At 40.1% G+C, this 27,429-nt stretch overlaps 1 protein-coding gene and 1 non-coding gene across 7 annotated transcripts in view; one reads left to right on the top strand and one right to left on the bottom strand.

Annotated features, from left to right (window-relative positions):
• The first annotated feature begins 2,703 nt into the window (after positions 1 to 2,703).
• On the top strand, positions 2,704 to 2,776 carry TRNAK-UUU. Its single transcript has one exon. It is a non-coding gene; the product is annotated as a tRNA-Lys (tRNA).
• A 793-nt stretch (positions 2,777 to 3,569) lies between these two features.
• Positions 3,570 to 27,429, bottom strand: part of TULP3 (TUB like protein 3) — a 64,990-nt gene continuing 41,130 nt past the window's right edge. For 2 of the 6 annotated variants that reach the window (XM_042945514.1, XM_042945513.1), the window contains exons 3-12: positions 24,968 to 25,127; positions 24,129 to 24,305; positions 13,457 to 13,528; positions 11,792 to 11,919; positions 10,976 to 11,173; positions 8,497 to 8,609; positions 7,861 to 7,975; positions 5,233 to 5,331; positions 4,660 to 4,831; positions 3,570 to 3,737 (exon numbers count right to left, since the gene is read on the bottom strand). In XM_042945514.1, the coding sequence (XP_042801448.1) occupies positions 3,604 to 3,737; positions 4,660 to 4,831; positions 5,233 to 5,331; positions 7,861 to 7,975; positions 8,497 to 8,609; positions 10,976 to 11,173; positions 11,792 to 11,919; positions 13,457 to 13,528; positions 24,129 to 24,305; positions 24,968 to 25,127 (1,368 nt within the window). In that variant the 3' untranslated portion in view covers positions 3,570 to 3,603. The remainder of the gene's footprint in view (positions 3,738 to 4,659; positions 4,832 to 5,232; positions 5,332 to 7,860; positions 7,976 to 8,496; positions 8,610 to 10,975; positions 11,174 to 11,791; positions 11,920 to 13,456; positions 13,529 to 24,128; positions 24,306 to 24,967; positions 25,128 to 27,429) is intronic. The other 4 variants (XM_042945518.1, XM_042945516.1, XM_042945519.1 and 1 more) reach the window with 4 other exon arrangements.

Genomic DNA, 27,429 nt, shown 5'->3' with positions numbered 1-27,429 from the left:
GAACCTTTTGGGGGCACCTGGGTGGCTCAGTCAGTTAAGTGTCCAACTTCAGCTCAGGTCATGATCTCGTAGTTTGTGAGTTTGAGCCCTGCTTTGGGCCCTGTGCTGACAGTGAGGACCCTGCTTGGGATTCTCTCTCTCTTCCTCTCTCTCTCTCTAAATAAATACAACTTAAGAAAAAAGAACCTTTTAAAGGCCTGTTTTAGATTTTTAAAAAACACTTGCTAATATCTTTCATGTCAGTGACCATTGATATTATTCCTGGTCACTGAAAAGTACACAAAATTGTGTCACAAATGATGTTTAGCTAGCCACGCACTTTAACCAAAAAGAACCACGTGAAAAAGAAAAACCAAGCTCTAAGAATTAAATTCTGACTCCAGCTCTCCTCCTAATTTTTAGGCACTTCCTGCTTCCTTCCACATGACTCATTTTCACTATGACACTGATAAGAGCAGGAAGGCCTGGTAAAGATTTGTGAGCACATTTTTTTTCAAATTGTCTCTATAAGGTGGCTCTAAAATGTGAACATGCAGAGGCAAGAGATAGGGTCTATTTCGGTTTTAGATATTTAATTTGTTTTGCTGCTGAATCAGTAAGCAGTACCAATGAAGAAGATCCAGGAGGCCGACTGGTGCAGGTTATCTACAACAATATAAAATCCCACCCTTCTGTGGCCCCCTCTTTGTTCAGTTCTTGGCCCCATCATGTATCTAGAAAATTCTTGGCGTCATGAATATGATGAGTCTAGACAGTCTCTAGAATACAAACTTCTGAGTCTGCAGACTCCTGCTGTCCTGGGATGAGCTGATTTACATGATGAAAACGATTATTACAGGGGCGCCTGGGTGGCTCAGTTGGTTAAGCATCCAAATCTTGATCTCGGCTCAGGTCAAGATCTCACAGTTTGTGGGATCGAGCTCCACATCAGGTTCTGGGCTGAGTGTGGAACCTGCTTGGGAATCTCTGTCTCCCTTGCTCTCTGCCTCTCCCCCACCCATGCCTTCTCTCTCAAAATAAATAAACTTAAAAAAAAAGAAAATGATCATTACAGAACATGACTGCAAGAACTCTGTAAGGGATAGGACTTTGCAAAGAAGACGATGACACATTTTTATATAAATTATCTTTATTTCTGTAGCATACAAAAGGTATAAATATGATTTATGTAAAACCAATCAGCTGCACGCTTAAGCAGAAAGTACAAGGAGCTGGGGGATAGATGTCTCTGAGCTGAACAGAGAGGAGGAAGCAGGATTAGATCCAGTAGTCCCATCAGGCTCCCTTTCCCCAGACACTGTCATATACGCAACCGGAGAAAAGTGAACAGCTTTCTGTTTTCAACAAGGGTTGATCGGACAGTCCATCAGGACGGTGGTGCCAGAGGCCTGAAGGGCTTTAGGGCACTTCTATGAATGAGGCACTTGATAGGAAGCATGCCTGAGATGGAAACCAGCCATGTCAAAACCAAGCAGATAGGATTTGCCAGCAGGGGATGAGTAAAGTCTTTTCATCTCCCACATCTCTTTCCTTCCCATTGCTATTTGATGTGGAGCAAGGAACAACAGGAAGCGGGGACGAAAAGGAAGTCCACAGAAAGGAAATATGATGGACCAACAGCCACTGATCCCTTGCCCCACGCTGGCCAACAGCTCAGTGCACACTGGGAGTTGAACAATGCTGAATGTAGAACTCACAAAGTTCTTGGATTCTCAAGATTCAGATGCATTCTGAGACTGGTGAACTAGTAGCAAGCAGAGTCATATGGTTTGTTGGGAGGTGCTAACAATCTGAAAGACTTGGCAAAACTCTTATGATCTGTGAGGAAAAGTGACAGGAGTGTGATCTCTACCAATGAGCCAGGCTTTAGGGAGCTGATAATATTTAGGTTAAGAAGAGAGGCCCAAAGCTCCACCTAACAAGGTCCACAGAGCTCAGAGTCAGCTAGCTGGTCCTCACCAAAGCCTCCCTGCCACCTCTCTGCACAATGACAACAAGTTTCGAAATATAATGTTCTCTTACTTCTTACATGGTCTATAGGTGTGTGTGTCCCTTTATACTAATGGCTCCATGTAATAGAGCTGTAGGAAGCACTCCTGGATTGGAAATGAAGGCAACTGTCAAATCACCCTGTCTTAACTAAACTAAGTCACCCCTAGACTTTATGCTTTCAGCCTAAACTGAAATTAAGACAACTGCATACGTTTCTCACATCCCTGATCACAACAAGTTTGGCCACAGCCACTTTGAGATTGCTGCTGGCCGACCTACTCTGAGGGAAGAAAGGGAAGAGGGGAACTGTGACATCAGTGCCTTCCAAGCCCCAGGGGAAAGTAAGCTAGCCTCACCAAAGAAATACCACACTCCCTCTGATAAAGGCAGTGCAATGCCCGATTTATTTCCTAGTGAGCAGAACTTCTTCCCATAGGGAGGGTAAAGTGGCTGGCACTGGCTTCCCCCATGGGTACTTCAGGTAGGACAGCAGAATTAAGCCACCTGTGTGGACTCAAAATGATCACTAATGGGGGTTTTTCCCAGTTCTGAGGGTAAATGATGCTCTGGAAATGACTGTCACCAAAACAAGGTAAAAGCAAGGCTTACTTAATAACAACAACAAAAGGTAAAATAAAAAATTTTTTAACCCCCACGTTGGGCATAATACTTACTTGAAAAAAAATTTTTTTAAATAAATTTTTAAGGGGTACCTGGCTGGCTTAGTCGGTAGAGCATGTGACTTTTGATCTCAGGGTCATGAGTTTAAGCCTCACGTTGGGCGTAAAACTTACTTAAAAAATAAAAAATAGAAAAATAAAAAACAGGTAAAAGCTATATGGATGTAGCCTTTTCAGATCCAATTTATGGGACCGTTGCTTCCCAGAGATATGCATTTCCCACTCATATGTTGTCATGACCACAGGCCCATTCTGGAAGATGCCCAGGTAACTTACAGAAATATACCTGGAGCAGGGGTCAGCAAACTATGGCCCACAGGCCAAATCTGGCCTGCTGCCTGTTTTTGTTAATGATGTTTCAGTGGAACACAGCTGCACTCATTCGTTTATGAGCTGGCCATGCCTGTGTTTGCAATACAACAACAGAGCTGAGCAGCTGTGAGAGCCTCTCTGACCATTTACAAAAACAGTTTGCAGACTGAAGACCGAAGGCAATTTAGGGAACTATCCCACTCAGGAAAGGTCTTCAAGAAAAAAGACCCAAGTATTTACTCATTAGAACCTGATTCTAGCTGTACATTTCCAAGCACAGGAAATCGGACCCTTGAGGGCACAGAATCTGTTGGGCAATAACTTCCGGAGTCGCCAATGTGCCCTGAACAAGAAGCTCTCTGTGCTTTGAACAATCTGTCCCCCACGTTAAGCTGTGATCCCTGACCAGGTCCGTGAAACCCAGAGAAGTTGGGTGCATGTGTACATATACGCATGTGTATGCACATGTACCTATGTACACATGCACACGTGTATGTACACATACATACATACAGGGATTACTCCCAAAGGGGCAGGCAGTCACTCTTCAGTCCTGGGGCAAAAGCAAAGGAAGTGACTCAAAGCTGTGAGTGAGAAAACTCAGCCCTTTTTCTTTCTCTTATTCACATGCTAGCTTGCTGTCAAAGCTGGAAAGTCCAATGGCAAAGGCCTGAAGTGCACACAGTGGGTAGTTGTAGTCCAGGGTGAACACATCGTCTGCCACACGTCCAAACTGCATGACTATGTAGTCAGCTAGGAAAAGAAAGAAATTAGGACATTAGAAAATAGTGGGGCTGTACTGGGGAAAAGCCTATGAAAGATACAGGGAAAAAAATCCTTCAGATCGATCAGTTAATCACCAAGTCTCTTTAAAATGGGAAACTTTGAGAAGGATGGAAAGAGGCATTGACAAGAGTATCTGCTAACCATGAGCCAAGCTTCTATTACTATTCCTCTCAAATACAGAGAGCAGGAGACCACTCATGACTAGCATGACAGGACAAGAGGAGGGAACAGTACAAGCTCCAAGGACCAGAGTTTGAATGAGGGTCATTTGCATCTGCTTCCCAAACAGTGGTTCAGAAGTTTTACTCTAAAGGGCTGCCTGGGTGGCTCCGTCGGTTAAGCATCTTCTGACTGTTGATTTCAGCTCGGGTCATGACCTCAAGGTTCATGAGATTGAGCCCCACACAGGACTCCAAGCTGTCAGCACGCAGAGCCTGCTTGAGATTCTCTCTTGTGCGCTCTCTCTCAAAAATAAACATTTTTTTTAAAAAAGAAGTTTTATTTTAAACTACACTTCAATCTTTCCAAAGAAATCATTTCTTTCTTAAATAATTTTCCCCTGGGGGTGGGTGGGGGGGCACCTGGGTGGCTCAGGCGGTTGAGCAACCAACTTTAGCTGAAGTCATGATCTCATGGGTTGTGAGTTTTGAGCCCTGCATCAGGCTTGCTGCTGTCAGTACGGAGCCCACTTCAGATCCTCTGTCTCCCCTCTCTCTCTGCCCCTCCCCAGCTCATGCTATTTCTCTCAAAAATAAATAAACATTTAACTAATAATAACAATAATTCTCCCCTGGGCAGAACTTCCTGTCAATGATAGGAAGTGCTCATTTCCCCACCGTGTAAGGGCATCTTTCCTCCTATTCCCGCCCAACCCTTCCTGCAGGCTCACGGTCATTCTCGTGGACTATCTGAAAGTTCTTCACAGATGCCTGAGTGACCCGGCCGTGGAAGTTCAGGACATAAGACTGTGTGTCATCATTCCAGACTGGGGACTTGTTGTGCAGTTCAATCAAGTTTTCCATGGTTTTGTTCTGCCATTTGGAAAGCAAGCTCTCGTGGTCCTGTTTGAAGAGAAAAATCACTGCTTTGTACTGAGAACCACAGGAAATCATTCACTTTCAGCTCTGTGAAGTAAAAGGTAGAGTAGGAGAGTATTTCCTCCATTGCAGAAAGGGTACAACAGAAACAAAGAAAGCCCACAGTGAAGGCAGCTTTTAAAAATTGTGGTAGATTATCTAGCATCGCTCTTGGCAGACCAAGCGGTTTCAAATCAACCGCTTTCGCAATTCTGCTGCAACGGCCCTCATCCTGAGGTTCGGGACTGATCACTCTCGTGAAGAACGGTATGAGCCACACTCCACTTTGGGATTCTGTAAGAATCAATACTTTTTTGTAGTGATCTCATCTGTACTGTATTCTTGTCTTTGAGGTTCCTTTGTTGATTAAATACGTTCTTACTTACATTTCGTGGCCGAAATGGGATCCGTTCATGATTCATATTCATTCCTGGAATGATCACAGACATTTTCCTAGGACCTTTAAATCCAAGTACATTTGTTTCCTGGAAGACAGAATAAGGCAGGAATTTGAAAACGGAAAGGAAAAACACATGACTTTCTTGGGCATGTAAAATGTCCAGTGATGATGTCAAAAACACTAAAAACTATTTTATTACTTTACTGTAGGTGAACAAAGAGACAGAGAGTCAAAACAAGGAAGGTAATACTGTACCTCCTTTTAAACCTAATTTGAACACTTGAATTTAAAACAGATTCTATTGGCTTAAAACTTTATTCTCTTTACTCTTAAGTGAAACTTGAGACAACTGTGAGCACTTTCCAATTTTGTCCTCAACACAGGGGCGCCTGGGTGGCTCAGTCAGTTAAATGTCTGACTCTTGATTTCAGCTCCGCTTATAATCTCACAGTAGTGAGATCCAGTGCAGAGCCAGCTAGGGATTCTCTCTCCCCCTCTCTCTCTGCCCCTCCCTCATTCATGAGCACATGGTCTCTCTCAAAATAAATAAATAAACTTAAAAAAACTAACTTTGGGGGCGCCTGAGTGGCTCAGTCAGTTAAGCATCCGGCCTTTGGTTTCAGCTAAGGTCATGATGTCACAGTTGTGAGTTCAGGCCCCACATCAAGCTCTGTGCTGACAGTACAGAGCCTGTTTGGAATTCTCTCTCTCTGCCCCTAACCCACTTGCTCTCTCAAAATAAATAAATAAACTAAAAAATATTTTATTTTTTAATTTTGTCATCATCAATAAATATTTATTTCCCAATGAGGACATATGATATACAATGAGAATTACAGCTTAAATTATATAGGGAATGTACCAGGAAGTAAAAACTTCAAATGCCTGTATCCACATTAGGAATATAATCAGTGGTATTGTAATAGCCATATATTCAGGACAGATGGTAGCCACATTTGTTGTGAACACAGCATAATGTATAAACTTGTCAATCACTAAGTTGTATACCTGAAATTAATGTAACATTATGTGTCACCTATATAAATAAAAAATAATGATCATAATACTATACTGTACATTTGAAAGTTGCTAAGAGAGTAGATCTTAAAAGTTCTTATAAGAAAAACAGCTGTAACCATGCGTGGTGATGGATATTAACTAAACTTAATAACTAAACTTATTAACTGAATGTGATGATCATTTTGCAATATATACATATATATAAAATCATTACATTATACATATGAAACTAATATGCCAATTAGACCTCAATTAAAAAAAAAAACAATAAACCTAGGAGCACCTGGGTGGCTGTGGGTACAGCCTGCTTGGGATTCTTTCTCTCTCCCTCTAACTCTCTCTCCTGCTTTCTCTCTAAACACATACTTTCTCTCTAAAATAAATAAAATGAAAACTAAAAATGAAAAAAAAAAAAAAACCTAAAAAACCTTAAATGCCTGTCAGGCCAGGCAGATTATATATGAATAAAATAAGCACATTAAAAAGGTAAATATATACATTTGTATGTATACCTATACATATATACATGTACACGTGTACATATATATGGAAGTTATGCATAGTTAAAACATGTAATGGAGAAATGAAACTAGGAGAAAAAAACTATACATTATAAAAATATTAAGTTAGCCATTTAATTTCACAACATTTCATGGGAAATGATGAGATTAATTCCAATTTATGAAAAAGTTGTGACTTTGGGATCAAAGCAACAGGTTAAGTCAGGTTAATTGCTTCTTATTTTCTTTTACTCAATGACTTTTGAGTGCTTACCATGCACCGGGCCCTGTGCTAGTGGGGATGTAGCAGAGAATAAGAGTTTACAAGAGAAGGTTCGTGTGGCACAAGCAGTAACAAGTATAATGTGTGAGTTACTAGAGGAAGCACGGGGGCCATGGGGATGTATACATACAAAGGTCAACTCTATCAAATGTTCAGAAAAGACTTCTCCGATGGCATCAGTTGGTTAGACAAAGGACAAGGAGGGGGAAAGGAGAGGCTCTAGGGTAAGGAAAGATCACATGGTGCAGCAAGGCAATGACAGGGGGCTGTTATGTCTCCCATTATGGGAACAGGACAGGGCCAGGGCCGTTAGAAGAGTCTGGAGGAAAGGCCAAAGCATTAGGGCTTTTTTCTGTATGCAGTGGGTAGTCACTAAATGCTGTGAAGCAAGAGAACCACAGGATTTACTGGCACTGTATTTTAGAAAAGATCCATCTGGCAGCAGTATAGAGTGAATCAGGGAAACTAAAAGTAAAGAGAGATCAGTTTCCACTTTGTTGTAACCTCTGGCCAGTGGGTAAGAGATAATAAAGGACTGAATTAATACAATGGCATTAGGAAATAAAAGAGCAGACAAGAAATGTTTTTAAAAAATTAAAAACAACCAAACTTGGTAATTCATAAATAATTAAAATGAATATACAGAAAAAACGATACCAGCAACAGAAAAAAGGGGGATCATAGAGATAGAAACAAGCTTGGGAGGGAAGATAGTGAGTTCAGTATTGGTTAGGTTTAAAGGGCCAGCAGGACACCCAGGAGATTAAGGAAAAGACTCAGGAAAAGAGTGCGTTCTGAGACTGGCACGTACGTAACAGATGGCTGCCAGCTCCTGCCGGGTATAGGCCTTCTCTACCAGACCCTGGGCCTTGGCTGGGCTGACACCGTGATCGTAAACTGTAAACTTGGTCCCCATGAGGTTGGATCTAGAATCAAGAGGAAAAAGTCGCCATTAATGATCTATATTTTTGCTCCTACACAAATACAAATCTAGGACAGGTATGTAACAGAGTGGAAGTCCATTTGCCTGTTCTCCAAATGTTCATCACTACTTTTTCAAAGATCACTCATTAAATAAGGAAGGGACTTAGGTTTTCTGTTAACTTTTATGTTTTTTTAAGATTACAACATAAGTACATGCTCATTGCAAAGAAGATATGGATTGTTTTGGGTCACCTGGGTGTCTCAGTCTCTTGAGTGTCCGACTTTGGCTCATGTCACAATCTCACAGTTCATTGAGTTCGAGCCCTGCATCAGGCTCTCTGCTGTCAGCTCAGAGCCTGCTTGGGATCCTCTGTCCCCTCTCTCTCTGCCCCTCCCCTGCTCATACTCTCTCTCAAAAATGAATAAACATTTAAAAAAAAAAAAAAGAAAAAAGAAATTGTTCTAAAACAACAGGAATAAAAGTATCAGAAAGAATAGATCAGTAAAACAAGGCTGCACTCACCTGAGTTTGCCAATGTAACTTTCCCCTTCACGAGATAAATCTGTTGGATCAGTGGAGATAAGATAGTTGGATGTTTTGCTCTTTTTCCGCTTTCTACCTGCAAGAAGAAATATCTGGAAAAAGAAAAAAATGTCAGTCAAAAATGTCAAGAGAACCACCGTGGCTTATTCCTTTTTTTTTTTTAAGTTTATTTATTTTTGAGAGAGAGACAGCATGAGTGGGGAAGGGGCAGGGAGAGAGGGAGACAGAGGATTCCAAGCAGGCTCCGCGTTGTCAGCACCAAACCTGATGCAGGGCTCGAGCTCACGAACCATGAGATCCTGACCTGGGCTGAAGTCAGGCACTTAACCGACTGAGCCACCCAGGTGCCCCATCCCATCCTTCTAATTCTTTAATGCAGCTGCTTTCCTCATATTCCTTTTTGTATCTTCAGTGATATGAATACTGTCGTATTTATGCATCCTTCCTAAATCCCACTAGACTTGGACAATGACAGGGAAGCAGGAGAATGGCAGTAGCTAAGGAAGGGACTTTGAAATCAGACACAGGTTTGAGTCTGGCTCTGCCACGTATTAGTGTGACTTGAGGCGGGTATGTCACTCTCTATGCCCCAGTTACTCATCTATGAAGCAGGGATAAGAAATCCTATCTCACAAGATTGTGATAAGGATTATAGGAGATATTATATACATGAAGCATTTAGCACATGCCTGGTACAGCATAAACAATAAATAGTGGTTATAACAACAATGATATAAATCATCATCTCATTTCTGTGCTGTTAAAATCATCCACTTAGACCTGGCAGCAGCAATACAAAATACATTGTTCATTAGCAAGTATTAAATTGCCTCAAATTTGTATTTAAAGTAAATTAGAATTCCTAAAGTGAGAAATAAGACATTTCACTTGCATGTTGTTCCGTATTTCCACTTCCTCCTATCCCCTAAAGCTTGCTCTTTCTTCCACAATGTCATGTTCTACCATAATTAAAATAAAAACCAAAGAGCACACAGTAACACCCTCCCCCTGCCAAAAAGTTGGATAGAGGTGCAAATAATTACATTCAAATATTCTCCTCTACTTTCTTATATTCTGGATAAAACTTTTTTCTTTGGGGTGGAACAGATTTTGCCTATGAGACTATGAGCTCTTTCTTTGAAGACAGAACACAGCACCTGGGAGTTAGGAAGTACAATCTGCTTCCAGATGACTTAGTCTGTTACCAGTGCTGTTCCTCTATCCTAAGGCCCTTCAACAATCTATTCCCACAACATTCTTCCCCTCTATTTCAAGGTTGTCTTAAGAATCAATTCTTAGGGTGGCTAAAATGAACAAATCAGGAGACTATAGATGCTGGAGAGGATGTGAAGAAATGGGAACCCTCTTGCACTGTTGCTGGGAATGCAAACTGGAAAACAGTGTGGAGGTTCCTCAAAAAATTAAAAATAGATCTACCCTATGACCCAGCAATAGCACCGCTAGGAATTTACCCAAGGGATACAGGAGTCCTGATGCATAGGGGCACATGTACCCCAATGTTTATAGCAGCACTCTCAACAATAGCCAAATTATGGAAAGAGCCTAAATGTCCATCAACTGATGAATGGATAAAGAAATTATGGTTTATATACACAATGGAATACTACCTGGCAATGAGAAAGAATGAAATATGGCCTTTTGTAGCAACATGGATGGAACTGGAGAGTGTTATGCTAAGTGAAATAAGTCATACAGAGAAAGACAGATACCATATGTTTTCACTCTTATGTGGATCCTGAGAAACTTAACAGAAGACCATGGGGGAGAAGAAGGAAAAAAAAAATTAGAGAGGGAGGGAGGCAAACCATAAGAGACTCTTAAAAACTGAGAATAAACAGGGTTGATGGAGGGTGGGAGGGAGGAGAAAGTGAGTGATGGGCATTGAGGAGGGCACCTGTTGGGATGAGCACTGGGTGTTGTATGGAAACCAATTTGACAATAAACTTCATATTTAAAAAACAAAGAATCAATTCTCAGGGTGCCCAGGTGGCTAAGTAGATTGAGCGTCCAGCTCTTGGTTTTGGCTCAGGTCATGATCCTGGAGTCGTGGGATTGAGCCCATGTCAGGCTCTGTGCTGAGTGTGGAGTCTGCTTGGGATTCTCTCTCTCTCTCTCTCTCTCTCTCTCTCTCTCACTCTCCCCCCACCCCCGTCCCTCTCTCCCACACTCACTCTCCCAAACAAATAAAAGAAAAATATTAAAAAAAAATGTTTTTAGTGTTTTATTTATTTTTTGAGACAGCGTGAGTGGGGGAGGGGCAGAAAGAGAGGGGGACAGAGGATCCAAAGTGGGCTCCATGCTGACAGGCTGACAGCACCAAGTCTAATGCGGGACTCTGAGATCAGGACCTGAGCCAAAGTCATTCACTTAACCAACTAAGCCACCCAGGCACCCCTAAACAAAAAAAAAAAATTTTTTAAAGAATCATTTCTCATACCTTCCGATTTTCATCTTTTTCCAAGTGCATATAGTAAGTGGGGAAGAGACCCCGATCCATTCCTTTTTTATCCCTGGTTATCCGACACTTTACTGTAATACCCCGAGGGGCAGGACTATATGCAAAGTCCTCCAAATTCTCCACTTCTCCCAGCTGGTTATCACTTTGTTGGGCTGCAGTACCATAAGCTCCTGTATCCTGAAAGAACAGCCACATGTGAGCGATAGAGGTTGGATCAGAAAACTTGTTATTCTTATCAAGAAACAACATACAAAATAATTTAGTGACTTATCCCTATGTCTCTAGTCTTCTGACAAAATAAAGGGAAACTCTGAGAAGTGAAATAGGCATATGAATATTGGGAATAATGAAGGAGCCAAGTACAAAAGTGGGATATAACTTCACAATAGCTGGCTTGAAACACAAGAAATTTAGGGGGGGGTCATGAACTTTAAGACTAAATTTGAGCTTAAATCTTTTGAAAGAGGGGCACCTGGGTGGCTCAGTTGGTTAAACATCTGACAGGCTCAGGTCATGATCTCATGGTTCATAAGTTCAAGCCCCGCATCAGGCTCTCCACTCTTAGCACAGAGCCCACTTTGAGTCCTTTGTCCCTCCCCTTCTCTGCCCCTCCCCTTCTCTGCCCTTTTCCTACACGCGCATGTGCATGCACTCTCTCTTTCTCTCTCTCAAAAATAAAACATTTTTAAAAATCTTTTGAAGGAACCCTCATTCAGTAATCCTGTTTAAATATTAGAGATGCATTTGGGAAATAGTTAAATAAGTTCCAAAGGAAGAAGTTTCAGAACTACGTACTGTGGTTGATTTCTGGCTGGATGCAGAATTGGGTCTCTCTGCATCTGAATATGGCGAATGACATAATTTCTTTCCTTCTTCTTCCCCATCAGTCTCCTCTTCATCAAAGTTCAAACTACCTGAGATACCTGGAAGAAAGGAAGAACTGTCAAAACTGCCAACACTGGTTTAAAAACTAAATCTTCAAACCAAAATAATTTTAATTTTCTTGCTTAAAACATCCCAGCTATTCTGACTTAAAATGTAGCTATTTTATCCAAATTTTGACAGCTCTTTCTTCATATTCTCACTCAGATCTATCCCTTGTTTTCCGTTTCCACTGTTGTCATGTATCTGATACAGAATTAATATCCAGAATACATAAAGCACTCCTACAACAATAGCAAAATAAACAACCCAATTCAGAAATAGGTAAAGAACATGAATAGACATTTCTTCAAAGAAGATATGTAAGTGGCCAATAAGCCCATGAAAAGATGCTCACTGCTAAGTGAAATATGCCGTCACAAAAGGACAAATATTAAAAAAAAAAGGACAAATATTTTATGATTCCACTTATATGAGAAATCTAGAGTAGTCAAACTCATAGAGACAGAAAGTAGAATAGTGGTTACCTGGGATGCAGGGCATAGAAGAATGGGGAGTTATTATTTAATGATATAGAGTTTTATGGGAAGATGAAAAAGTTCTGGAGATGGATGGTGGTGATAGTTGCACAACAATGTGACTGTACTTAATGTCACTGACCTGTACACTTAAAAATGGGTAAAATAATAAATTTTATGTTATGTGTATTTTACCACAGTTTTAAAAATTCAATGATCTAGGGGCACCTGTGTGGCTCAGTTGGTTAAGCGTCCGACTTCAGCTCAGGTCATGATCTCGCAGTTTGTGAGTTCAAGCCCTGCGTTGGGCTCTGTGCTGACAGCTCAGAGCCTGGAGCCTGCTTCAGGTTCTGTGTCTCCCTCTCTCCCTGCCCCTCTCCTGCTTGCCCTCTGTCTCTCTCTCAAAAATAAATAAACTTAAAAAATTAAAATATAAATAAAAAATATATAAATAAATAGTCTATTGTTCTCTACTACACCAGTTACTTTTTCGTTTTCCAGATTTTGTTCATCTCTAAGTCTAGTTAACTAATTTGAGTTGGGAATGTTTGAAATGCCTTAGATTTATGAAGCATCTTTTTTTAATTTTAATTTTTTAATTTAATTTAATTTTTTGTTAAGGTGAAATTTATTGTCAAATTGGTTTCCATACAACAGTCAGTGCTCATCCCAACAGGTGCCCTCCTCAATACCCCTCACCCACCCTCCCCTCCCTCCCACCCCCCATCAACCCTCAGTTTTTCTCTGTTTTTAAGAGTGTCTTATGTTTTGGCTCCCTCCCTCTCTAACTTTTTTTTTTTCTTCCTCTCCCCCATGGTCTTCAGTTAAGTTTCTCAGGATCCACATAAGAGTGAAAACACATGGTATCTGTCTTTCTCTGTATGACTTATTTCACTTAGCATCACACTCTTCAGTTCCATCCACGTTGCTACAAAAGGCCATATTTCATTCTTTCTCTTTGCCACGTAGTATCCCATTTATTTTTATTTTTTTATGAAGCATCTTTTATGAAAAATTAAAAATTATTTGATTAAAAACTATTTTCTCATTTTATCCTCACATTTATATGAGTTCAAAGAGGAGATACTGGTAGTCTTTCTTGTTTTGTTTCTTGTTTGTTTATGGATCATATCTAGGGAGGAACACAGACATAAAATAAAGTGTGATGTGTGTTGTCAGAGAAGTATAGTACTCAAATTTATATGTGATAATATCAGGCTGAGGAAGAATCATTTGCCCAAGAGAAAGACGCAGAGCCAAGACTGAAACTAAATTCCCTTTTCTCTTTAGGATAAAGGTATCCCTCATATCCAAATTATGAATTTACAAGTAGACTTAAAAATAAGCAGTGTGGCTTTTTTCTCAAACCATTTCTGCTTACATTCAACCATCTCAGAGGACGGACAACTATGATCTATTCAGTTTGCATTATGACTTTCAGTGGCATGTTGAATAAAAGTGGTGAGAGTGGATATCCTTGTCTTGTTCCTGACCTTAGGGGAAAAGCTCTCAGTTTTTCCCCATTAAAGATGATGTTAGCTATAGGTTTTTCATATATGGCCTTTATTAAGTTTAGGTATGTTCCCTCTAAACCTACTTTGTTGAGAGTTTTTATCATGTTGAGAGTTTACTGCATCTATTGAAATGATCATATGGTTCTTATTGTTTCTCTTATTGATGTGATGTGGATTGATTTGCAAATATTGAGCCACCCTTGCAACCTAGGAATAAATTCCACTTGATTGTGGTGGATAATTTTTTAAGGTGTTGTTGGATTTGGTTTGCTAGTATTTTGTTGAGGATCTTTGCACCCATGTTCATTGGAGATACTGGCCTGTAGTTTTCTTTTTTCGTGATATCTTTATCTGGTTTTGGAACCAGGGTAATGCTGGTCTCATAGAATGAATTTGTAAGTCTTCCTTCCTCTTCTATTTTTTGGAATAGTTCGAGAAGAATAGGCATTAACTCTTCTTTAAATGTTTGGTAGAATTCGCTTCTGAAACCATCTGGTCCTGGACTTTTGTTTGTTGGGGAGTTTTTTTAAATTACTGATTCTATTTATTTTCTGGTAACCAATCTGTTCAAATTTTCTATTTCTTCCTGTTTCAGTTTTGGTAGGTTATGTGTTTCTAGGAATGTACCCACTTTTCTGTCCAATTAGTTGGCATATAGTTTTTCATAATATTCTAACTGTATTTCTGTGGGGTTGGTTGCTATTTCTCCTCTCATTTATTTGAATTCTTTGTCTTTTTTTTCTTGGTAAGTCTGGCTAGAGGTTTATCAATTTTATTGACTTTTTTCAAAGAACCAGCTCCTGGTTTCATTGATCTGTTCTATTATTTTTTTTAGTTTCTGTATCATTTATTTCTGCTCTAATCTTTATTATTTCTTTCCTTGTGATGGTTATTAGGCTTTGTTTGTTGTTCTTTTTCTAGCTCCTTTAGGTATAAGGTTAGGTTATTTGATACTTTTCTTGCTTCTTGAGGTAGTCTTGTATTGCTATATACTTCTCTCTTGGAATGGTTTTTGCTGCATCCCAAAGGTTTTGAACCTCTCCCTCTCTAAAAAAAAGAAATGCACGGTATGACTTCAATCTTTTTGAATTTGTTGGGGTTTGTTTTGTGGCCTAATATGTGATCTATTCTGGAGAATATTCTATGTACACTTGAAAAGAATGTGTATTCTGCTGTTTTAGGATGGAATGTTTTTTTTTAAATTTTTTTTTTCAACGTTTTTTATTTATTTTTGGGACAGAGAGAGACAGAGCATGAACGGGGGAGGGGCAGAGAGAGAGGGAGACACAGAATCGGAAACAGGCTCCAGGCTCCGAGCCATCAGCCCAGAGCCTGACGCGGGGCTCGAACTCACGGACCGCGAGATCGTGACCTGGCTGAAGTCGGACGCTTAACCGACTGCGCCACCCAGGCGCCCCTAGGATGGAATGTTTTGAATACATCTGTGAAACCCATCTGGTACATTGTGTCATTCAAAGTCATTGTTTCCTTATTGATTTTGTTTGGATGATCTGTCTATTGATATAAGTGGGGTGTTAAAGTCCCCTACTAGTATTGTATTACTATTGATTAGTTCCTCTATGTTTGTTGTTAACTGTTTTATATATTTGGGTACTCCAATGTTGGGTGCATATTTACAATTGTTATATCCTTTTTTTTTTTTTTTTTTTTTTTTTTTAATTTTACAGAGAGGGAGCACAAGCAGGGGTCAGGGGGAGAGGGAGACAGAATCTTAAGCATGCTCTACGCTCAGCATGGAGCCCAACATAGGGCTCAATCACATGACCCTAGGATCATGACCTAAGCTGAAATCAAGAGTTGGACACTCAACTGACTGAGCCACCCAGGCACCCCTACAATTGTTATTATTTTCTTGTTGTACTGTCACCTTTATGATTATATAGTGTCCTTCTTTTGTCTTGTTACAGTCTTTTTTTTAAAGGATTTTTAAAAAATGTATTTATTTGAGAGAGCACATATGAGTGGGGGAGGGACAGAGACAGAGAGAGGGAGAGGGAGAGAGGGAGAATGAATCCCAAGCAGGCTCTGCACTGTTAGCACAAAGCTTGATGCAGCACTCGATCTCATGAAAAGTGAGGTCATGACCTGGGCTGAAATCAAGATTCAGATGCTTAACCAACTGAGCCACCCAGGCCCTATAGCCTTTATTTTGTCTAAATAAGTATTGCTACTCTGGCTTTCTTTTGACATCCATTTGCATGATAAATGTTTCTCCATTCCCTCACTTTCAATCTGCAGGTATCTTTAGGTATAAAACGAGTCTCTTTAAACAGCATATGGATAGGCCTTTTTTTTTTTTTAATCTATTCTGTCACCCTGTCTTTTGATTGGAGTGTTTACTATTTATATTCGAAGTAATTATTGACAGATTTGTCTTCATTGCCATTTTATTACTTGCTGTGGTTGTTTCTGAAGATTTTCTCTGATCCTTTCTTGTCTTTCTTTCATGGTGCTGGGGTTTTTAATAATACATTTGGATTTCTTTCTCTTTATTCTTTGCATATTTATTAGTGGTTTTTGATTTGTGGTTAGCATTAGGTTTGCATATAACCTCTTCTGCATGTAGCAGCCTAATAGTCTATATTAAGTTGATGATCATTTAAGTTTGAACCCATTCCTTACTCCTCTCTTCCCCACTCCAAGTATATGATGTTATATTTTACATCATTTTATTTTGTGAGTTCCTTGACTCATTTTTTAGAGAAAAATTCATTTTTACTGCTTTTAAATGTTTCCTACCTTAATATTGTCATTTTTGGTCTTTCCTTTCCATTCAAGGAGTCCTCTTTAATATTTCTTGCATGGCTGGTTTAGTGGTCATGAGCTACTTTAGTTTTTGTTTTTCTGGGAAACTCTATCTCTCCTTCTATTCTGAATGATAGCCTTGCTGGATAGAGTATTCTTGGCTGTAGGTTTTTCCCATTCATGCCACTCTTTTCTGGCTTGGAAAGTTTCTGCTGAAAAATTCACTGAATATCCTTATGGGGTTTCCTTGTATGCAACTGTTTTTGTCTTGTGGCTTTTAATATATTTTTGTTATCACTATATTTGCCATTTTTTTAATTAAAAAAAATTTTTTTTAACGTTTATTTATTTTTGAGACAGAGAGAGACAGAGCATGAACAGGGGAGGAGCAGAGAGAGAGGGAGACACAGAATCTGACACAGGCTCCAGGCTCTGAGCTGTCAGCACAGAGCCCAACGCGGGGCTCGAACTCACGGACCATGAGATCATGACCTGAGCCTCAGTTCGATGCTTAACCAACCAAGCCACCCAGGCGCCCCAATATATTTGCCATTTTAATTACAACATATCTTGGTGTGGATCTGCTTTTTGTTGGGGGATCTTTGTGCTTCCTGGGTCTAGATATTTGTTTCCTTCCCCAGATTAGGGAAGTTTTCAGCCATTATTTCTTCAGATAAATTCTCTGCCCCTTTCCCTCTTTCTTCTTCTTCTGGGACTCCTGTAATACAAATGTTATTATGTTTGATGGAGTCACTGAGTTCCCAAGTCTATTCTCATTCTGCATAATTCTTTTTTCTCTCTTTTGTTTATTCTGTCTTCTAGGTCATTAATTTGTCCCTTTGCTTCTTCTAGCCTGCTTTTCATTCCAACAAGCATGTTTCTCATTTTATTTATTGAGCCCTTTATATCTGCTATGCTATTCCTTATCTCTGTGTTAATGGTCTCACTGATGTCCTCTACTCTTTTCTCAAGTCCAGTGAATATTCTTATGATCATTGCTTTAAATTCTCCATCAGGCATGTTACTTACCCCTATTTCACTTAGATCTCTTGCTTGGCCTTGTTCTGTTCTTTCATTTGGGACAAATTCCTGTCTTCTCATTTTGTCTAAATCTCTGTGCCTGTTTCTCTGTGTTAGGAAAGTCATCGATGTCTCCTGTTCTTGAGGGTAATGGCTTTATGAAGAAGAGATCCTCTAGTGCCCTGCAGTGTACCGCCCCCTCTTCCCCAGGGCCTGGTGCCTCTAGGAGTGTCTCAAATGTGTCCTACATGTGCCTCACTGTTGTGTCTTAGCCATTTTATCCTCTGGCCAGTCCTCTGAAGAGGCTCCTGTTGTGGGCAGTGTTTGGTCCCTGGCCTGAACGAGATGCGTCTTAACTAGATATGCTCTGGTCTGCTTGTGAAATGAGTCCTGTTGCCACCACTACTGGAATCGAAGCCTCACCAAACTTCTGGTCAGGGAGATATGGTGTGGGCAGGGTTTGGGCTGGTCTTCTGGGGGAGGAGACTTGTCATGCCAGGACTGAGGCATGCATGACTGGGAAAGGCAATTCCACCCAAGCATGGGGGCAGGTGGGGCTTAGTGTAAGCAAGTTAGGTAGTGAGTGTCAGTGCTGCACTGGTTCCTGCAGGTGGCTGTGTGCTTTTGCTGAGGGATGGGGGAGAGAATTGGTGCCTGCCAGTTCCTTTGTTCCTGGAGGGGGTCTCTCTGTGAATGCTGTCTCTCTGGGGCATGCTCCAAGATGAGCAACTAACCTCCCCACTGTGTGTCTCTTCAGATCACTGCTTCCATACTCTATGTCCACAGGTTGTTTGCCTGCCTTCTCTCCAAGAGCAGTGCAGTGCCCTCTGGGCTCTCCCTGAGCCAAGCCCGCTGACATTTAGAACTCTAGGCTTTAAGCCCCACTGGTTGCAAAAACACGCAATTCAGCCCCTCTCACTTTCTAAATCAATCACTATGGGGATTTATTTTCTCCATGCGCTTCCCTCTGTGTTAGTCTGTCTCTCACCCTTCTCTGCAACTGCAGCTCCCTCCCCACTGTAGCAGCCATGATTCATTTCTTCCCAAACTTTATCTCCATACTTCCTAACTTCTTCAATATGGCCTCTTCTCTACCTTTAGTTGTGAAGTATGTTCTGCCAGTCTTCAGGTCCATTTCTGGAGTATTCAGGATGATTTCATAGTTATCTAGTTGTGTTCAAAGGGCGAAGTGAGCCTAGGGTACTCCAAATCCACTGCCATCTTCCCCCTCCATACCCACTGTTCACTTTAAATGGGTCAATAGTATGGCATGTTAAGTATATCTCAATAAGGCTATTTAAAAAATTCTTCAGTTTGTGAAGGGGATTTTTTCTTTTGTTTTCTAAAATGTTAACCCTTTTTCTCTTTTGTAGCAAAAAGGCGTAAAACTCTTCAGATCTCACCATCAATATGGATGTCTTCCGTTAGTACTATGTTTGCAAATTCCATTTTTTTTTTTTTTTTTTTTTTTTTTTAAATTTTTTTTTAACGTTTTATTTATTTTTGGGACAGAGAGAGAGAGAGACAGAGCATGAACGGGGGAGGGGCAGAGAGAGAGGGAGACACAGAATCGGAAACAGGCTCCAGGCTCCGAGCCATCAGCCCAGAGCCTGACGCGGGGCTCGAACTCACGGACCGCGAGATCGTGACCTGGCTGAAGTCGGACGCTTAACCGACTGCGCCACCCAGGCGCCCTCAAATTCCATTTTTATAGAAAGAACTCAGCTTATATGAACATAAGTCTGGTCTATATGATCAGAGCCCACTTACCCCTCCTCCAGGCTTACCTCTCTAATCCCTCTGCCCACATCTTATCCCCTCATACTCTGCTCTAGCCATTCTGAACTGGCCAGTGCCTCTTCCTGCATCATGCTCTAGCTTGGACATCATTTTCTCTGGGAAGCTTTCCAAACCTTCAGCTCTGGGTTAGGTACCCCTCTCAATGCTCCGTTGGCTATTTATGTACATGATGCCTCAATTAGAATACACACTTCAGGAGGACAGGAACCTTGTTTACTATTGTAGCCCAAGTGTCTAGAACAATGCCTAATATATAGTATATACTCAATACATGTTTCTTAGATGAGTATGTGAATTTGTTTGCGTGTACATCTGTTCTACTACTGTGTGGTAGAATCTCCTGCTTCACACATCCCAGGACCTACGATGTCCATCTATTACAAAGTAGGGACCTGATAAACATGTCTTCATACCAATTTCAGTCTTCTTAGCAGAAAAAAGGACACTTAATTCCTTCCACTATAAAATTATTTTTCTAAGAAGGAAAATAAACTACAAGAGATCTCCAAAATGTATAGGAATATCCATGGAAATGATAACTCCAACTAGCAGAAAGTAGGCTCTAGTAAAAGTATTAGCTCTAGTAAAGTATTAGCTTAAGGATATTTTGATACAATTTGTATTTCTGCTCAGCTGTTACTTGTTTTTCCCCTTATCACTAGATCAATATAAACTGAAATGGAGGCCAAGTAGGGGTGCTGAGTGGCAACTTTGTCAAAAGAAGGGAGTGGGAACTAAAAATAAAATGTCATGTTGCCTGGCTGGCTCAGTCAGTAGAGCATGCAATTCTTGATCTCGGGGTTGTGAGTTCGAGCCCAACACTGGGTGTAGAGATTACTTAAAAATAATATCTTAAAGGGAGCCTGGGTGGCTCAGCTGGCTAAGTGTCCAGCTTCAGCTCAGGTCATGATCTTGCAGCTCGTGGGCTCAAGTCCTGCATCTGGCTCTGTGTTGACAGCTCAGAGCCTTGATCCTGCTTCGGATTCTGTGTGTCTCTCTCCCTCTCTCTCTCTCTCTCTCTCTCTCTCTCTCAGTTCGGATTCTGTGTGTGTGTGTGTGTGTGTGTGTGTCTCTCTCTCTCTCTGCCCCTCTCCCACTCATATTCTGTCTCTCTCTTTCAAAAATAAATATTAAAAAAAAATTTTAAAGGGGCACCTGGGTGGCTCAGTTGGTTAAGTGTCCAACTTCAGCTCAGGTCATGATCCTACGGTTTGTGAGTTCAAGCCCTGTGTAGGGCTCTGTGCTGACAGCTCAGAGCCTAAAGCCTGCTTCAGATTCTGTGTCTCCTTCTCTCTCTGCCCCTCCCCCACTCACACTCTGTCTCTCAAAAATAAATAAACGAAAAAAAATTCCACACTTCTAAAACTCAAACAGGAATAAATAGAAAATTTGAACAGACCCATAACTAGTGAAGAAATTGAATCAGTTATCAAAAATCTCCCAACAAATAAGAGTCCAGGACCAGATGGCATCCCTGGGGAATTCTACCAGACATTTAAAGCAGCGGTAATACCTATCCTTCTCAAGCTGTTCCAAAAAATAGAAAGGGAATGAAAACTTCCAGACTCATTCTATGAAGCCAGCATTACTTTGATTCCCAAACCAGAGACCCAGCAAAAAAAGAGAACTACAGGCCAATCTCCCTGATGAATATGAATGCAAAAATTCTCAACAAGATACTACAAATCGAACTCAACACATATAAGAATTATTCACCATGATCAAATGGGATTCATTCCTGGGCTGCACGGCTGGTTCAACATTCACAAATCAATCAATGTGATACATCACATGAATAAAACAAAAGATAAGAACCATATGATCCTGTCAATTGATACAGAAAAAGCATTTAACAAAATACAGCATCCTTTCTTAATAAAGACCCTCAAGAAAGTCGGGATAGAAGGAACATACTTAAACATCATAAGAGCCATTTATGAAAAGCCCACAGCTAATATCATCCTCAATGGGGAAAAACTGAGAGCTTTCCCCCTGAGATCAGGAACACGACAGGGATGTCCACTCTCACCGCTGTTGTTTAACATAGGGTTGGAAGTTCTAGTATCAGCAATCAGACAACAAAATGAAATCAAAGGCATCAAAATTGACAAAGATGAAGTCAAGCTTTCACTTTTTGCAGATGACATGATACTATGCATGCATAGACTCCACCAAAAGTCTGCTAGAACTGATACATGAATTCAGCAAAGTCGCAGGATACAAAATTAATGTACAGAAATCAGTTGCATTTTTACACACTGATAATGAAGCAACAGAAAGACAAATAAAGAAACTGATCCCATTCACAATTGCACCAGAAATCATAAAATATCTAGGAATAAACCTAACCAGAGATGTAAAAGATCTGTATGCTGAAAACTATAGAAAGCTTATGAAGGAAACTGAAAAAGATACAAAGAAATGTAAAAATATTCCACACTCATAGATTGGAAGAATAAATATTGTTAAAATGTCAATACTACCCAAAGCAATCTACACATTCAATGCAATCCCAATCAAAATTGCACTGGCATTCTTCTCGAAGCTAGAACAAGCAATCCTAAAATTTGTATGGAACCACAAAAGACCCCGAATAGCCAAAGTAATATTGAAAAAGAAAACGAAAGCAGGAGGCATCACAATCCCAGACTTCAGCCTCTACTACAAAGCTGTAATCATCAAGACAGTATGGTTTTGACACAAAGACAGACACATAGACCAATGGAATAGAATAGAGACTCCAGAATTGGACCCACAAACGTATGGCCAACTAATCTTTGACAAAGCAGGAAAAAATATCCAATGGAAAAAAGACAGCCTCTTTAACAAATGGTGCTGGGAGAACTTGACAGCAACATGCAGAAGAGTGAAACTAGACCATTTTCTTACACCATACACAAAAATAAACTCAAAATGGATGAAGGACCTGAATGTGAGACAGGAAACCATCAAAACCCTAAAGGAGAAAGCAGGAAAAAACCTCTGTGACCTCAGCTACATCAATTTCTTACTTGACACATCTCCAAAGGCAAGGGAATTAAAAGCAAAAATGAACTATTGGGATCTCATCAAGACAAAAAGCTTCTGCACTGCAAAGGAAACAATCAACAAAAATAAAAGGCAACTGATGGAATGGGAAAAGATATTTGCAAATGACATAACAGATAAAGGGTTATTATCCAAAATCTATAAAAAACTCACCAAACTCCACACCCAAAAAACAATCCAGTGAAGAAATGGGCAGAAGACATGAATAGACACTTTTCTAAAGAAGACATCCAGATGGCCAACGGGCTCATGAAAAGATGCTCAACGTCACTACTCATCAGGGAAATACAAATCAAAACCATAATGAGATACCACCTCACACCCGTCAGAGTGGTTAAAATGAACAAATCAGGAGACTATAGATGCTGAAGAGGATGTGGAGAAATGGGAACCCTCTTGTACTATTGGTGGGAATAGAAACTGGTGCAGCCACTTTGGAAAACAATGTGGAGGTTCCTCAAAAAATTAAAAATAGATCTACCCTATGACTCGGCAATAGCACTGCTAGGAATTTACCCAAGGGATACAAGAGTGCTGATGCATAGGGGCACTTGTACCCCAATGTTTATAGCAGCACTTTCAACAATAGCCAAATTATGGAAAGAGCCTAAATGTCCATCAACTGATGAATGGATAAAGAAGATGTGGTTTATATATACAATGGAATACTACTTGGCAATGAGAAAGAATGAAATCTGGCCATTTGTAGCAATGTGGATGGAACTGGAGAGTATTATGCTAAGTGAAATAAGTCAGGCAGAGAAAGATTTAACATATGTTTTCACTCTTATGTGGATCCTGAGAAACTTAACAGAAGACCATGGGGGAGGGGGGAGGGGAGGGGAGAAAAAATAGTTACAGAGAGGGAAGGAGGCAATCCATAAGAGACTCTTAAATCCTGAGAACAAACTGAGGCTTAATGAGGGGTGGGGGAGAGGGGAAAGTGGGTGATGGGCATTGAGGAGGGGACCTGTTGGGTGTTGTATGGAAACCAACACTGGATGTTGCATGGAAACCAATTTGACATAAATTATATATGAAAAAAAATTTTTTTTAATAAATTTTTGTTGCTACTCTAAAAGTAAATAAAATCTTAAAAATAAAATATCAAAAAGAAATAGTCACATATAGTAGCTAATGCTTCTAATATATATTTAATTATTTTATTTTTCTCAAGCAACAGGATAAATACTATGGTTGACAATGGTCAGTTCTCAGATATTACCTCTGTAAAGCCAGAAGCCACATTCCAAGCAATTTTGTTTTTTTGTTTTTTAAAAAAATGTTTGTTTATTTATTTTGAGAGAGAGAGAGCGAGCGAGCATAAGCAGGGGAGGGGCAGAGAGGATCCCAAGCAGGCTGATGACCATCAGCACAGAGCCCAACGTGGGGCTTGATCCCATGGCCCTGGGATCATGACCTGAGCTGAAATCAAGAGTCAGACACTTAACCAACTGAGCCACCCATTCACCCCCCAAGCAGTTTTGAATCATGTAGATTGTTAACCAACAATGAAAAAAAGGAAAGGAAAAGTTATACGTGGCTAAGGTGATTGACTGCCTTACAATCATTACCAATCCTCACCATGTTTTTGGAGAATCTCCTGGAGATCTGGCTTGGGCGCAGTATCCACAGTGCTTTCCCCATCAACACTTCCTTCGGTATCCTCTTCTGTAGCAGAAGAGCCTACTGAAAGAACATGAAGTTTGGTCTCCAAATCTTGAGCATCTGGCTTCAAAAAGGCAGCTGGACCATCAATGCCTATGGTCCAAAAGAAAGGAAAAAAGAGGAAAATATTATCCATTATTCAGCTGGTGGTTTTGGTGTATGTGATCGAATTAAGAACCACCAAACCATTTTGCTTCTCCTTCCTTAACATTCACACAGATATTTGTTAATAAAGTAACTCAGGACTGGTGTTCAAGTTATTAACATTGTGACTGTCACTAAATAAAACGTACTTGGTTGTATGCTCTAGAAACTAAAGAATGAGACCATGAAAACAAAGTAGGTCCTCCAAAGTTCAGATCCTGTCCAAGTCAATAGCTCACCATCTCACATGGTCCATTGAGTCCTATCTATTGGAAGAATGGATGGTCTCTACTACTCCTGGCTTCATGGTTAACTCTGTCATGATGCAACAATCAAGACAATCCCTTCCTCAAATAGGCCATTCTGGACTAATTCATTTGGCAATGAAAGCAATAGTTCTAGGGTGGACACGAACTTCAACGTATCTTCCACTGATTAATCTATGGCTTTTATTTTAACTCAAAGATCCAGAATGTAATTAAAAGATTTATGAAGGTACCTAGTAACGATGCTAATAATTGTCCCTCTGGTCCATCTGAAAATCCTCCTGCCTTCTCCTAGGTTTGTGAAAACTATACCCTAGTGGGAAGAGGTGCTGCCTAAACACACACCATGTAGGATGACATCATTCTGTGGGGTATGAGGTTCCACCAAAGGAGTTTGCTCCTCGCTACCTCTTGGCTTTGATCGACGTAGCCTTGCTTCTGGATTTGGCTGTACCATGAGTGGCTCAAGGCGCTTTTTTCTCTGCTTCTTCTCCAGCAGCGCTCTCTAGGAAAAAATTGTGATATTATAGCCAGAAGAGTTATGACAGGACCTAGCTGCTTCGAACATTTACAGTTTTTCACTAATCCTCACAAACCTCTTGTGAATTAATTTCTCCTGCTTAAGACATGGCAACACTGAGGCACAGAGAATGACAATGATTAACTCATTTTGTTTACTATATATTTACCAAACACCTTTAAAGATCTATTTAAAATGATACAAATGCATTTCTAGCCAAGCTGAGGCAGTGATCCAAGTCTATTTAAAATATTTATAGTAATTATGGGGCACCTGGGTGACAGTTGGTTGAGCATCTGACTTCGGCTCAGGTCATGATCTCACAGTTTGTGGGTTCGAGCCCCGCATCAGGCTCTGTGCTGACCACTTGCTCAGAGCCCAGAGCCTACTTCAGATTCTGTGTCTCCTTCTCTCTCTGCCCCTCCCCCGCTCATGCTTTGTCTCACTCTGTTTCTCAAAAATAAATAAATATAAAATATTTATAGTAATTATCATATTATTATCAAAGCACAATCACAAGTTTAAAATACATAAACGTGCATAGGAGAAAAGATAAAGAAACATAGTAATGGTGATTTCTTTGGGTGGTAGATTACGGATTTTTTTTCCTTTTTCTAGTTTTTGTATTTTCTAAATTTTCTAACTTTTATAATTGAAAAAACATAAAACTTCGTATCCTCTAAACTTCAAATTATTTCCATATTTTAGTCAACTACGGAGCAGTGGCTTTTCCTTTCTTGCTCATTTTTACATAATTAGAAATAAAACAAATCAGAACCAAGGATAAAGAGAGGGAAGAAAACTTTCAGTCAGGACATTCTAAATAGAAGCAATCAATTTTATGGACAAAAGTGATAGAGAATATGGTAGCAAGGAAAGTCAGGGAAAAAGTATGAGAGACTCTGAGAAAAAAACCCAACATGATGAAAAGGAAGATACTAGCACATATATTATTTTTAAGCTTTGACAAATAAGAGATTATAATACCTGGAAATTATTATGGATCTGGGATATCTCAGAATAGGAAAGTGCTAAGCCCCAAGCTAAAAAAACTAAACCATGATTTTAAAGCAAAGATATTATAACCTACTTTATTGTTTCTTAGGCAGAAAGCTGTCTATTTACTTTTTTTCACTGATACTGCTTTTAAAAATTGCCACGAGAAGAAGAGTTACTCCATGGGGTGAGACAATCAGTAGAAAAGGATGTATGTTTTTCCTCAACTGGGCTGATGAAAGCTTGTAGATAAATTCAGAGGACACAGAAGAAACAGAACTACTCTTTACCCAACCCCGTGAATAAGAAAAAAGACTAGGGAGCGAAGATAATGTGCCAAAATGGACTATTCCATCAAGAATGAATAAAGGTTAGAGCAAGCTGGGAAGGAATAACTGAAGTTTCTCAGATTATTTTGAGACTCATGAATTGATATGAATAGATGGACCTTAATGTAAAAGGAACACTAAATACATAAGAGGCCCTAATGAGCTGCTTCTAGCAACTGAGAAGTCTTACGTAGTGGATCGGAAGTAAGCCGGCTGAAGAGATGGGACATGAAACATAATAGACATGAGAAACTGCCGCATCTATGTGGCCACAGTTATCTAGTCTCATATAGTCTCATAACTGGCAACAATTGATGAAGCAAAGATGCAAGCCACAGCCAATCCATTCTGTTAACATATGTAAAGAAAAAATGCTCTTCAGAAAAGGGGTATTCTGCTGGTGGTCCAGAAAAGAGCAGCCAAAGACCAAGAATTTGATAGAGGTTATCCAACCTGTCCCAAGACAGAGAAATGTTGAATCTGGTAGACAAGAGTATCCAATTTCCTGGGAGACCTTAGTCTGTTTGTGGACAGGAAACCATATAAGGGCTTCTTCACCGCCTTGGTGAAATGTCCCTTGGGACTACTAATTTCATTTCCTCAAATTCCCTTCTTACCAACCAGCATTCTAATTTTCAATTAATTTCTTAGGTATCATGTTCCCAGAGCAGGGAAGCATGAGCAGCAGAGATGAATGTACACTGGAAGAGCTGGGGTTCCCATTGTATATTAATAAATTGGTATCTGGTTTCATACCTGACTGTCGCGAGTTTGACCAGTGTGAATTTGTGCCAAAGGACCTGGTTATATTTAGGTTCACTGACAAAACCCAGTTTTTAGACCTGTAAAGGGCAGACCAGACTCCTGGCCACAGTGATCCTACCAGTGTATCTGGTGAAGCCTTTCTCTATCAACTTCAACACAAGTCACACTTATTTAGATCAGCAACTTGAGGGAAAGAC

Source organism: Panthera leo, chromosome B4 (genome assembly GCF_018350215.1).
Source record: "Panthera leo isolate Ple1 chromosome B4, P.leo_Ple1_pat1.1, whole genome shotgun sequence".
Taxonomy (NCBI): Eukaryota; Metazoa; Chordata; class Mammalia; order Carnivora; family Felidae; genus Panthera; species Panthera leo.
Note: the sequence above shows the minus strand (reverse complement) of the source record. Positions and strands in the feature narration are given on the sequence as shown.